This window comes from Rhinatrema bivittatum, chromosome 4 (assembly GCF_901001135.1).
Source record: "Rhinatrema bivittatum chromosome 4, aRhiBiv1.1, whole genome shotgun sequence".
Taxonomy (NCBI): domain Eukaryota; kingdom Metazoa; phylum Chordata; class Amphibia; order Gymnophiona; family Rhinatrematidae; genus Rhinatrema; species Rhinatrema bivittatum.
Window position 1 is genome coordinate 213310501 of NC_042618.1, and position 14210 is coordinate 213324710.

Sequence of the window (14210 nt, forward strand, 5' to 3'; positions counted from 1 at the left end):
GTGGGATGCTCCCTCAGACTTGTCTCCGGCCCGTTCAAGCTCTGGGCACGGTCGGGGGATTTTAAGGAGGAAGGGGGCCCCATGCTGCCAGGTTCTGTCTCTTTCCCTGTGGGGTCTGGAGCATTTAGGCCTTTTTCTACAGATTTTGTGCTGCTGCTGCATGAGGCTTACCTGGCCAAGCAATAAGCAACTGAGGGGCGTACGGTAGCTGCAAAACAAATTCATTCTGGGAGACAATGGGTTTTTCCAGTTCAGAGGTTACTGAGTTCCCCCTTGGGTTCTGGCCCAGGGGAGGATGGGTCCAATGAGTCTTGCAAGGCTCCCATGAGGGCAGTGTAGGCTCCTGACCTGGATGTTCCGATGGACCCGGTGGCCTGAGGTGAGGTCAAGGGGATGATCTGTCAGTCCCAGTCCCTGAAGGGGATGACTCAAAAGTGGTACGCCTTTTTAGAAAGGAAGAGCTTGATGACTTGCTGCCTCTGGCTTTTCAGGTTCTTGGGATTAAGATTCCACAGGAGGACTCTGACTTGGATGGGGCGGATCCCGTCCTAGATGGGATGCGGGGTCCCTCCACAGCCTTCCTATATCACAAGTCGATGCAGAAGTTGGTGGAAGCGGAGTGGGAAGCTCCCAATTCCAGGTTAAAGCTGGGAAGGGCCATGGCGAGACTTTATCAGTTGCCGGAAAAGGCGCTGGAGCTTTTTGCCCTCCCTAGGTCGATGCAGTTACTAAGAGGACAACCATCCCTGTGATAGGGTCAGTGGCGTTGAAGGACATTCAGGATCATAAGTTCGAAGTACACCTCAAAAGGATTTTTGAGGTCTCTGCCCTAGGGTTGCGTGCTGCTATTTGTACTAGTTTTATGCAACGTGCATGTCATCGTTGGGTGCAGCAGATGCAAGAGAACCTGCCTACTTCTGGCGAGGAGGCAGACGGGACTGAGAGAGTTGAGGCAGCAAATGTTTACAGAGCGGATGTTCTGTATGATTTGGTTTGTACCTCATCTCACATTATGGCATCTATGATTTTCGCCAGAAGGTTACTCTGGCTGCAAAACTGGGCAGCAGACGTCTCCTCCAAGGTGGAGTTGGGTCCACTGCCTTTTAAGGGTCGACTCTTATTTGGGGCAGACCTCCAGCAGTCTCTTGGGAATAATAAAGTCCTTAGATTGCCAGTGGATAAACCTAAGAGCAAGAGGTTTTTTTTCAGGTGCGTTCCCGTTTTCGGCTAGATAGATCTCAGCCATCAAGACCCATGTCCAGGCCCCAGAGGCAGTTTTCTTTTCAGGGGGCAGTCCTTTTGGGATGCTCAAAGGCCCTTCCAAGGCGCCACTGGGGTGAGTACGCCCGGTGTTAAGTCTTCGCAGTGAGGCAAGCTGGTTCACTCCAGGTCGCCTGACGAGGTTTTATGAAGAGTGGACCAGTATTAGTTTTATGAAGAGTGGACCAGTATTAGTCAGGACCAGTGGGTTCTCAGCATGGTAAAGGATAGTTACGTTGGCTTAAGTAGACTATTAGTTCCACTTACATTATTCGTGGTAGTTCAGTTCTGGAGGGATTGCATGCTCATTCTACGTAATCTTAGGTGGCCTTGTGGGTAGAGGCTCTTCTTGTTTCTCCACAGGAGATTTGCAATTTGGAAGTTGCTACATACTTTTGCAAGACATTAAGGTCTGGATGTGGGAGAAATGGGTTCCCCATCTTTTTGTGAAAATGTTCTGCGAAGCAGGACTCTCCAAGTCCCACCCTGAATAGGGAGTTTTGGTACATCTCAGGAGTCTGGACTGATCTGGGAAAGGAAAATTGGTTCTTACCTGCTAATATTCATTCCTGTAGTACCACAGATCAGTTCAGAACCCACCCATATTTTATAGCTTTTGGAATGTATGGATGTTTTTGAAATTTGTTGTGATTTGCTTGGGTATAGATTAATATTGAGGAACTGTGGCAAAGTCTGCCATGCTGCGCGGGAGCTGGCATGTTCAGGCGGTCAGACCTGCACATGCAGTCAGGCCTAAAAATAAATGTAACCACAGCGATCGCACTGATCACTGTCCCGGTGCTGAAATACAGCACAAACCCGACCCCGATAAAGGCAGGCATTTCAGCCCACTCCCTCCTACCTGCCTCCCGGCAGAAAAATAACAAAACGTACCTGCTCCTCAGCCCTGCACACCAACGCTGCTGCAGCCTCCTCCTGGCCTCACTGCACCAAAAAAGAAAAAAGGGGGAAAGACCTACTGCTTCTGGTAGGTCTGAATCAGGCACACCAAGGGAGCCAAGGGCCTGGCTATCTACCCCCCTTGCCAAAAAAGGGCCAATCCCCCCGCTTGCCCTGCACTACCTGAGGGATGGCCCACGAAGGAACCTAACACCTCCGGGAGCTGAATCCGTTTATCCTCTTTTTTTTAAACGCTTACAGATTGCAAGTTTGCACCTCTACCATCTGCTGGAGATACTGAGGCACTGCAGGTGGCGCACTCAGTTATGTATCAGTGCCTCAAAGTTTTGTTCTCTGCCTCCATCTGCTGGTAGGGATGCATAAACCCACTCGACTGGACTGATCCATGGAACTTCAGGAACAAACATTAGCAGGTAAGAACCAATTTTCCTTTACTATCAGAGAAGATTTAATGTGATTTGATGAAAGGTGAAAGTGTAGATTTGTACCATGATCTCTTTACCTTGCTTGATGGTAACTGTGCTGTTCGTACATATGACTGTGCATGTAAAATTGCCCCCACCAGAACCCATCCCACTTCGAGTTACTAGTGCCCCCTCTTACAGTGGTATAAAGAGTAAATGTTTTTGTGAGCCTGTACAGAGGCTCTCTCTCTCTCTCTCTCTCTCTTTCTTTCGCTCCCCAGCAGCAGCCCAGAACGCGATAAAATCAATTTAACGTGTGTTGCGGTAAAGTAGTTATGCAAAGCAGTACCAGGAAAATTACCCTAACCATGACCCTTTTTTTTTTTTTTATCGCGGGCGCTATTCTTGCTATATTTATTGCAAAATGATGAATCTAGGCCTAAGTTTTCTGTGCAAAAAGGAGTCTGTGAAATAAAATCCACACTAAAATCTGAGCAGAATTTTAGTATGAATGTTGTTGCACTTACATGATTAAAAACCTATGGCCTGCTAATAGCATACAAGTTGTGCATGAATAAAAAAAAAGTGTGCTAAATGTGAAAAGCATACTTGTTGTTTACCCATGAACCATTTACATACCATTAAAGAGCATATCCACGCTAAAAAAAACAAAAACCCACCTAAATCCAGTAATCCTTACAGATGGCTGCTTTCCAACCGTCTCCTATTTTATTTTATTTTGTTCTAATAAAAACAAAACACCATTCAGCTTCACCCTGTAATGCAGAGGCAGATGGGTCGGGAAGACATTCCAGGACTCCAGACAAAAGGGCCTGGGGACAAGAGCTAAGGGAAGCAGCAAGAAAGCCCAGGAAGAAAAGGGTGGTGAGAAGCAGCCTTTCCAGCTGGAGGAGAAGGCAATTAACGGCCACAGCCCTGGGAAGCGGCGTGGCCAGGAGTCAAAGTGGGCGATCAGCAAAGCAGGAACAGTCTTAGGGGTTTGAGAGAGCAGCACCAGAGCAGCAAAAGAGGCTCAGTGGGCTGCAGAAGGGAGCTGAGTGTCAAGCAGATATGCAGAACTTGGCTTGGGGGGGAGAGGAGGATGAGAGGGGAAGGCAAGGACGCAGCCAAATCCACTTGTGCTGGGAATACCAGCCGAAGGCGGAAGAAGACCTTACTTCCTCCCACAGATCTGCTGTCAGTAATGCTGGCACAGCTCTCAGCCGTACCGGCATTTAGTATTAATTTATTCACTTCGGTGGCTACTGATTGCTCCCTTCACTGACAGCTGTCACATGTGTGGGCTGCCGTTCTGGGCCCCACACTTTTTTCAAAGTAATCAAGATATTAAAAAAAAAAAAAAAAAAAAAAAAAAAAGGTACAGAGAAGTGCAGACTGGATTTGCCCATGAGAGAGACTCAGCAAAAGTGGTCTTATTTCCTAAGTAAAAAGGGGACTTTACCAATTTATTACACCTCTTCTCTAAAGGTTTTCTCAAAGTGACCTGTTTTTGCCTTGAAAATTTACTGTGACCCTAATTACGGTTAAACATTTCCCAGCCCCCCCCCCCCTCATCAGTTTCTCTCTCAGCTCTTTCCCATTTCTGCCTCCTACTTAACCCCCTCCCAGTTTCTCTTCCCGCCCTCTTTCTCAACCCTCCCCTTTCTCTGAAGCAGGCCCAGTGCCCTTCCTGTTTCCCTTCCTTCTTACTCTCACCCAGTTCAGTTCACAATCCCAGCTTTAATGATTCCGCCTTATTTGGGATCATGGCGGTGGTTTTTTTATGAACGTTTTATGGAAAATTGTTTAGAAAGGTTAGGCGGTATAGAAATTTTGCTCAATAAATAATTTGAGAGCCTTCGGAGCAAGGAGTTGCTCTGTGCATGAGGAGAAATACAGGTAAAACCTGGGTATACATCTGAGGAATTGTTCTTGTTACATCTATGACCATGGTTAAGAGGTGGCTGGATGAAGTCCTGGAGAATATAAAGGATTCACCCTGAACACCTTGCTGGGCAGACTGGATGGGGGACCGTATTGGTCTTTATCTGTCGTCATTTACTCTACGATCTGTAGGGTGCAGGGAGCGGATTATAAGCTTTTGAATAAATAAATGAATAAAATGTTACTATGGGTGTGAGGATCTGCTTTGGTTTCTGGTACTGATTCTGGAAGGTGCTTCTGTTAATAATGAAAAACCATTCTTCCACTGAGGGGCAAAATTTGCTGTGAGAAACAAGGCGCCTTTCTGCCTTCTCTCAGGTCACTTCTAGAGAGCTGAGAGAGAAAAGGTTCATGATGGTGTATCACGACTGACCTTCAGTCTCTTGCCAAACAAGTCTAATCTGTTACTGTATGTTGATGCGTCTGGTGCTTCTGCATGTGGAAGGAGTACCCTAGTGGTTAGAGCAGTGGGCTGTGAACCAGGGAAGCCAGGGAATAAATCCTGCTTCCCCAGCCAATGCTCCTTGCGACCTTGTGTAAGTCAGTCCATCCTCCATTGCCTCAGGTACCAACTTAGATTGTGAGCCCTCTGGGGCAGAGAAAATACCTACTGTCCCTGAATGTAAAGTGCCTTGAACTTAGGTTTGGAAAGGAAATCTAAACCTCCTTTTAGACAGATCTAGGATGTATTCCTTGACCCACCTGAGGTCTGGAAGGACTAATGGCGTCTGCTTCTCTCTTCCCAGCGGCAGTGTCGCTACGATGGACAGATTGCTGTTTTTGGTGCTGATTTCCAGGAGAGACTGGGGAAGCAGAAGTACTTTCTGGTGAGTGCTGGAGCATCTGGTAGGTGTAGTGTGGGGGGTGGGCTATGGAAGATCTAAAGAGCAGTAGGAGGAAGCAGCAGCTTTACTTGTTTTCTTCCTTTTAAATTATCCTTACTCTATTGGGTTCTTTCTTTCCCTCTATTCTGTATTTATCTATCATAGATCAATTCATAGCATAAAAATTCCAGCAAAAAATAGCCAGAGGCTTAGAAAAACAAATTCATTAATTTTTGGGTAATTTTGGTGTAATCCCCTCTTCGGGGCCATTCCAGAATACAGGGGCACATAGTTCCCAGGGCCACTGTCTCTCCTACTGCTCTCCAGTACAGTCCACAAGTCACATCTGGCCACTGGGGTGCTGAGGTTCTTCCAGCGGGGAGGAGGATACACCTCTGGGGCCCTAAACTCCTCCTCCTCACAATCTCTCACTCATTCAGAGGTCTAATCTCCCTTGTGCTCAGTCTTAGAAGTCCTTGCCTGTGGGCTTCTTTGACTCAGAAGAAACAGGCTGGACACTTGACTTGGGTGTTCCAAAAACATTTAAAGTCCAAGTCGCAAAAACAATCTTCAGGAAATTTTCATACAAAACAATAAAAAAAGAAAAAGTTCAAAGTGCCTTTTCTCCAAGATGTTCCGCTGAGTCAGTATTCCTTCTTGTAGTGTAACCCCTGGGTGGGAAAACTCCAATATTATCCGCAAAAGCTCACATCTCAAAGTTTAGACTAATTGCACAGTTCTCGCCACACCCAACCTTTCTGAGAGTCCACGATCACCTGGGGAGGGGGCGGGGGGGGGAGATCAGCTTCAAAGCCCTTTTGCGTTTTAGTTCCTCACAAACCCCCTCTGCAGGTCTGCCTTTTCACACCTTGTAAACAGCACAGACTATCTCCCAATATGGACAGCAGCAATAATCACACTGGAGACTGGGTGGGTTCCAACTCCATTTTAATGATTAGGTTGTAAAAGGGAATTGATGGTTCATTACAACTCTAATTGAAAATAGTCCACTTGATCTTTACAAAATACAAATTGAATAAATTTGTCACCATAATCTTCCAGCAACAAGTTCTCCAAATAATTCAGCCAATTCCTTGAATAATTTGGCTCTTTTACTGAGTTACATAAGAACATAAGAAAATGCCATACTGGGTCAGACCAAGGGTCCATCAAGCCCAGCATCCTGTTTCCAACAGTGGCCAATCCAGGCCATAAGAACCTGGCAAGTACCCAAAAACTAAGTCTATTCCATGTAACCATTGCTAATGGCAGTGGCTATTCTCTAAGTGAACTTAATAGCAGGTAATGGACTTCTCCTCCAAGAACTTATCCAATCCTTTTTTAAACACAGCTATACTAACTGCACGAACCACATTCTCTGGCAACAAATTCCAGAGTTTAATTGTGCGTTGAGTAAAAAAGAACTTTCTCCGATTAGTTTTAAATGTGCCCCATGCTAACTTCATGGAGTGTCCCCTAGTCTTTCTACTATCCGAAAGAGTAAATAATCGATTCACATCTACCCGTTCTAGACCTCTCATGATTTTAAACACCTCTATCATATCCCCCCTCAGTCGTCTCTTCTCCAAGCTGAAAAGTCCTAACCTCTTTAGTCTTTCCTCATAGAGGAGTTGTTCCATTCCCCTTATCATTTTGGTAGCCCTTCTCTGTACCTTCTCCATCGCAATTATATCTTTTTTGAGATGCGGCGACCAGAATTGTACACAGTATTCAAGGTGCGGTCTCACCATGGAGCGATACAGAGGCATTATGACATTTTCCGTTTTATTCATCATTCCTTTTCTAATAATTCCCAACATTCTGTTTGCTTTTTTGACTGCCGCAGCACACTGAACCGACTATTTCAATGTGTTATCCCCTATGACACCTAGATCTCTTTCTTGGGTTGTAGCACCTAATATGGAACCCAACATCGTGTAATTATAGCATGGGTTATTTTTCCCTATATGCATCACCTTGCACTTATCCACATTAAATTTCATCTGCCATTTGGATGCCCAATTTTCCAGTCTCACAAGGTCTTCCTGCAATTTATCACAATCTGCTTGTGATTTAACTACTCTGAACAATTTTGTGTCATCTGCAAATTTGATTATCTCACTCGTCGTATTTCTTTCCAGATCATTTATAAATATATTGAACAGTAAGGGTCCCAATACAGATCCCTGAGGCACTCCACTGTCCACTCCCTTCCACTGAGAAAATTGCCCATTTAATCCTATTCTCTGTTTCCTGTCTTTAGTTTCCAGATCCTCTCATGGGAATGGGAAGGAAATGTATCCCAAAGTGCTTCCCTAACGTACAACAAAGTCCCAGTTCTCATACTTTTCCCGTAGTCCTCACTAATCTTCACTCTCCACTTTGTGGCACCTGTGATGCTTAGCCCTGAGTCTATACAGAACTCTTAACACCAGACCTCAGCTTCTTCTCCCTGGAAATGGATGAGAGTCCCTTCTTCCTAGATGACACACCTTCTTTCTCCCAGTCCTTTCAAAAGGAAAGGCACCTCTCCTCAAACCAGCAAGATATTTAGTAACACAAAAAGACAAAATATCCCTCACAAAAGCAACCCATAAAGAGGTAGGAAGGATGGAAAAAAATTAACTTCCTCCTTTGGCAACTAAAACAGTTACCAAAAGCATGGACAAAAACCACAGGGAACAGGAACTCTGTCACATTTTAGAAAGACGCCAGAGTCCTAACCCAGAAAATAATCGCGAGAGGTACAGCATGGGATATGCTGCCCCTTAAAAGGTTAATTTAAGCCTTCAACTGAAAATCCAAACTGGAGTCCACACTCAAAGTTGGTGGCAGGGAGGACTCCATCTGCTTCTCCCACAATGGGGATGCAAAGCTCGAACCTCTGCTTAGCTACTCTCTCTGTATGTCCCCAGAATTTGGGTTCAGTCCTTCTGGTAAAGAAACCAAAGGTTCCTTCCAGTAGGTAACGCCACTCCTGAGGTTAGGGAGTAAGCTCTGTGGGGCAAGGATCTCCTCTGATCTTAAACTCCACAAACTGAGCTTCTCTTGACAGCCCAAGTACAAAGTCCAAAAAGAAAATGCCTTCCTCTGGTGTGCAGGAATGGCTATTCAAAACTTCCTCTCCCAAGCTAGAACAACTCTCCCAACAACAAAAAAAATAATAATCTTCTTCCTTCTCAGAGGGCTGCCACCCTCTTGTATCTCTGCCAAAGGGACAAACAGCGCCTTTTCCCACCCTCCTGCAAGCAGAAGTGACTTCTGGGCAAGTGCAGCTCTCAAACAAATGACTGTTTGCCAAAGGCAAAACTCATTTTCTTTTCCCAGAACAATGCCTCCCAGCTGTGTGAAGAGGCTGACCAGGGCAGAGTGCTTTCCCCTTGAATGAACAGGTTGTGAGGCCTGAATTTGGGAGTCATTCTTAATCTCTTCCTCTCCTTTCAAAAGTAAAGCAACAAACCACACCATCTCAAGTGCACAGCCAACTTTTTATACGGTTAGCCTGACCAGTCCAGGTTACCCAGGTGAGGAAATCGTATAGCCCTAACAGTATCCTAAGGGCAACTTGGGTCAGTGAGGGAACGGAGCATCGCTCTTGCTAAATTAAACAAATGAGACTTTAAACGTTCTCTGAATTGAAGATCGTCCCTTTCTAAATGGAAGAGTACTAGAAGAGCATTCACATAAGGTTGAAGAAATGCATGAAAAAGCCTGAGCTGTATTCCCAGATAATCTACATTCCTTTGCTGATGGAATGGACAAAAGAGAAGCATCCATTCCCACGGGATGACAACCAGAAATGTATCTCACAAGTTTCTCTTGACAGGTACAGGGGAACTAAAGCAAATAGAGCTTTAAAGTAAGACCAACATTGAAGATTGCTATGAAAAATACAAGTAACTAGTGTAAATCAAGTAAAATAGGTGAAATATGGGCTCTGACATTGAAGCCTGCAACTAGATGAGCAGCAGCCATCTATATCAACTGTAACTTATGCAAGCTCTTTAATGGTAGAGTCTTAAAAGCAAATTACAAGAATCTACTTGACATAACACTGAAACTTGTAAAACAGTCCACAGTGGAACACCAGTTAGTTAAGGTATAAGCAATTGTACCATACAAAGTTTATACCATACTCCAGTGATATGCTGCTGTAATTTTAGAGATTAATTCAGAATTACCTCTAGACTCTTCACATGAGACTTAAGAAAAAGAATTACCCCATTTAGATTAATCAACAAATCTGATATTAACTTTGCTGATACATAGAATCTATTTGAAGGATTAAGACATAGCTTATTGGACTTCATCCAGCATGAAATGGCTTTCAGACAAGCACTGATATTCCCAGCTGAGGCTACCTGATCTCCTTCTGAAGAACAATACATTTGGAGATTATTTGCATAACACTACAGCCTAAATCCAAATGATTTAACAATTGGGGATAAATAAATGTGAAACAAGAAAAGTGACAATTTGCACTCCTGAATACTTCATGGTTTTTATTGGATCTTTTCCTTCTATTTCTAAGCTTTATCGGCTCTGCAGTATCTTAACACACCTTTCACTCTCTCACTCACTCTCTAATCTTGTTTTATTATTGAAAGCTATGATACATTACAAGAGTTTTCACCATACAGAAAGAAGTACACACATTTGCTTTCTCAGAGCAAACACAGTGCCAACTAATTCTTTTTAAACTGAAAGTGGTAATGAATCAGAATGAAAGGATACATATTTCATCGATACTATACGCAGCAATTGTTAAGCTGTCATTTTTTGGGATATTAAGCTTGAAAATGTATATAGAAATTTAGAAAAAAAAAGGACCTCCTATTATTTTCAGGAAGAGTTCCCATTCTTTCGTAATGTTTTGGTATTCTTCCTTAATGTAAAATGTAATCATTTCCATGGGGAAACAAGGACCAAACTTACTGAAATCAAGTTTCTAAAGAGCAGTTTCCTGAATGCTCCATTGGCTGACCACAATGGGGTAAATATTTGAAAGGTGTGTGTGAGAATGAGGAGTCACGTAGGTAAATTTGCTGACTCCATATTAATGGATTTGCCATCACCTGAAAGGATGTGTATACTTACAGAATGTGTGTCCTTTTAGCCGCAAACCACATATGTATATTTAAGTTTGAAAAATATCTAATTAGTACGTGTAATGTACACGAGTAATTCCACTAAGGCATGTACTGTCCACAGAGTGTGTGTACTTTTAGCTAAATAAACCAATATTCAAACATATTTTATGCAGATAACTTGTGTTTAAATATTATCTGGGTTTGAGTGACTGGGGCTTTGCAGTTAGATGTTCTGATGACAATGTACTTCATTACATCTGGCTATAACCAGCAAATGAACAGAAAGGACATAAGAACTTAAGACTTGCCATACTGGGTCAGACCAAAGGTCCATCAAGCCCAAGTATCCTGTTTCCAACAGTGGCCAAGCCAGGTCAGAAGTATCTGACAGGATCCCAAGGGGTAGATAATTCCAAGCTGCTTATCCCAAGAATAAGCAGAGGATTTCTGCAATACTACCTTAATGGTTAATGCACTTTTCCTCTAAGAGCTTGTCCAAACCTTTTTTTAAACAGCTACACCAATGGACTTCTCTCACTGACCTGGAGAATACTCTCTTGATAGGGAAAATTAACTGAATTCCTATTAGATCTAAGGGAAACTTGACTCCAGTTATTTGGTATGTTCAGGACTTGATTTCCCATCAGTAGATTTTGATTGTAGGGTATGTCCACCACAAATGGTAGAACCTCTCCTTATCCTATAGTTATACCAGCACTTATCTGAAGTTCTAAGGATTACCAAGATCAGTTTTCAAAACCGGCTGAGCAGTGAAACCTGGCGATTTTTAGCTGGTTATTTTTTGGTAAATTTGCAGCTGACTGTACCCTGCTAGGTTTTCAGTTGAAACTTTTTGTGAATCCTAGCTAGATAGATTTAGATCTGCTGTTTGGGTGACCGGGGTTGAGCAGCTAAACAGGTTCTCTTTGAAAACTGCCTAAAGATGGAGTCTAAAAGTACCTACTTAAAACATGCCAATCTTGATCCATCAAGCCCAGCATCCTGTCTCCAACAGTGGTCAGTCCAGGTCACAAGTACCTGGCAGGATCCCAAGGGGTAGATAGATTCCTTGCTATTTATCTTAGGTATAAGAAGAGGATTTCTAAACTCCAGCTTAATAATGGTTTATGGACTGTTCCTCCAGGAACTTGTTCAAACGTTTTTTAAACACAGCTATACTAATAGCTTTCACTACATCTTCTGGCAATGAATCCCAGAAATTAAAAAATAGTTTTAAATGTAACTCCTAGTAACTTCATTGAGTCCTCCCTATTCTTTGTACTCTTTCAAAGAGTAAACAACTGATTAACATTTTTTAAGTACTCCCTTAGATTTGGAATGATTACCTTGAATATTTACATGCATGTATGCCTGCCTTTGTAAGTCATCATTTGTCTGAGTGTTAAACCTATACACCGTTATGATCTAGTGATTCTCACATGGAATGATAGTATATAATACTATAAAGGTAACTAACTTCCCATATCACCAATTATTTTGACGCTTGAATAATGACCATCATAATAGGCATCATTGTGTGGTGCTCTCCACCATTTTGCACTCTGCCTTATGTATAATCATAGGTCAGTGTTATTGTCCAAAATAATTTTTAAATTTTTTTGTGCTTCTTCACCTGTGGAAATTAAAATAAATCAAGCTATATTAATGACCAAACTTGTTGTCATTAATAGTCCATATTGAATTACAGCTCTACTTATCTTGAGTCCAGAAAACCACTATTGTGTGGAATGCTGTCTATCGACTGTAATCTCATACTCGAATGCCCAAATCGATTCTTCTGCGATGCAATGCTGTTAGCAAATTGCGGTCTCCATGCCTGACATGTTACTGTGTTTCGGAGTTAATAATGTCCTTTATCAAGGGCTCTGTTCTGCATCAAAAGCACAACATTAATACAACTCAAAATTGCCAACGGATTTGAAGTTTTTACTCAGAGCGGTATTTACTATTTCAGCAACATGGCTTTTTTCAACATTTTATTTGTATTTCTCTTCCGATCTACACCGGATCTTCAATATAACCACGTTTGGTTACTTAAGTCATAAGCACATGACTCCTCCCCCATATATAAAACACTCAAAATAAATAATGTTTACTCTTTCCACTCCACTCATCATTTTATAGGCCTCTATCATATCTCCTCTCAGCCTTCTGTTCTCCAAGCTAGAGAGACCTAACCTCTTTAGTCTTTCTTCATAGGGGAATCATTCTGTCCCCTTTATCATTTTGGTTGTCTTTCTCTGTACTTTTTCTAATTCTGTTATATCTTTCTTGAGATGTGGTGACAAGAACTACACACAATATTCAAGATGAGAATGCACCATATAGCGATACAGAGACATTGATATTCTCTGTGTTATTCTCCATTCCTTTCCTTATAATTCCTAGAATTCTGTTTGCTTTCTTGGCTGCTGCTGCACCCTGAGCAGATTTCAACATATCAACAATGACACGTAGATCCTTTTCCTGAATGCTGACTCCTAATGTGGAACCTTGCATCGTGTAGTTATAATTTGGGTTATTCTTCCTTAAGTCCATTAGTTTGCACATGTCCACATTACATTTATTTTGCTATTTGAATGCCCAGTCTCCCAGTTTTGCAAGGTCCTCTTGCGATTTCTCACAATCTTCTTGTGATTTAACAACTTTGAATAAATTTGTTTCATCAGCAAATTTTTTCACCTAACTAGTTCCCATTTCTAGATCGTTTATAAATATATTAAAAAGCAGTGGTCCCAGAGCAGATCCCTGGGCATGCCACTATTCATCTTTCTTCACTGGGAAAATTTACCATTTAGCTCTACTTTGTTTTATTTTAACCAGTTCTCAAAGTACAATAGGACACTGCCCCCTATTCCATGACTTTCTAACTTCCTAAGAAGTCTCTCATGAGGAACTTCATGAAATGCTTTCTGGAATCCAGATACACTATATCAACTGGCTCACCTTTATCCACATGTTTAATTTATGCACTCAAAGAAATGTAGCAGATTGAGGCAAGACTTCCCTTGGCTAAATCCATGTTGGCTTTGTCCTATTAAACTATTCCTATCTTTATGTTTAACAATTATGTTCTTTATGATAATTACTACCATTTTGCCTGACAGAAAACGCCAGACTCAATTGACCTGTGGTTTCCTGGATCACCTCTTGATCCCTTTTTAAAATGTGATGTTATATTGGCAACCCTCCTGTCTTCAGGTATCATGGACTATGTTAATGATAATTTTCAAATTATTAATAGCAGGTCTGCAATTTTATTTTTCAATTTTTAGCACTCTGAGATTTATACCACCTGGTCCAGATAATTTTCTTCTCTTTATTTTGTCAATTTGTCCTATTAGATCTTCCAGATACACTGAGATTTGTTTGTTCTGCTGAATCATCACTTTTGAATATCATTTCTGTCATGAATATTTCTTACATCTTCCTCAGTTAAGATTGAAGCAAATAATTCATTGAATCTCTCTGCTATGGTTTTGCCATCACTAAGTGTCACTTTTATTTTTTGATCTAATGATCCAATTCACTTCCTTGTAAGCTTTGTACTTAGAATATATCTGAAAAAGGTTTTATTATGAATTTTCCTTCCATGGCAAGCTTCTTTTCAAATTCTCTTTTGGCCTTCCTTATTAATGCTTTGCTTCTAACTTGATAGTGCTTGTGCTGTTTCCTGTTTTCTTCATTTGGATCACTTTTCCATTTCTTAAAAAGTTTGTTTAGCTATTATAGCCTCTCATCTCACT

The 14210-nt window shown here is 42.0% G+C and overlaps 1 protein-coding gene across 1 annotated transcript in view; it reads left to right on the plus strand.

Annotated features, from left to right (window-relative positions):
- Nucleotides 1–14210, plus strand: part of UBA7 (ubiquitin like modifier activating enzyme 7) — a 426723-nt gene that overhangs the window by 76928 nt on the left and 335585 nt on the right. The window contains exon 12 of the mRNA XM_029599673.1: nt 5276–5356. Coding sequence (XP_029455533.1) covers nt 5276–5356 — 81 coding nt within the window. The remainder of the gene's footprint in view (nt 1–5275; nt 5357–14210) is intronic.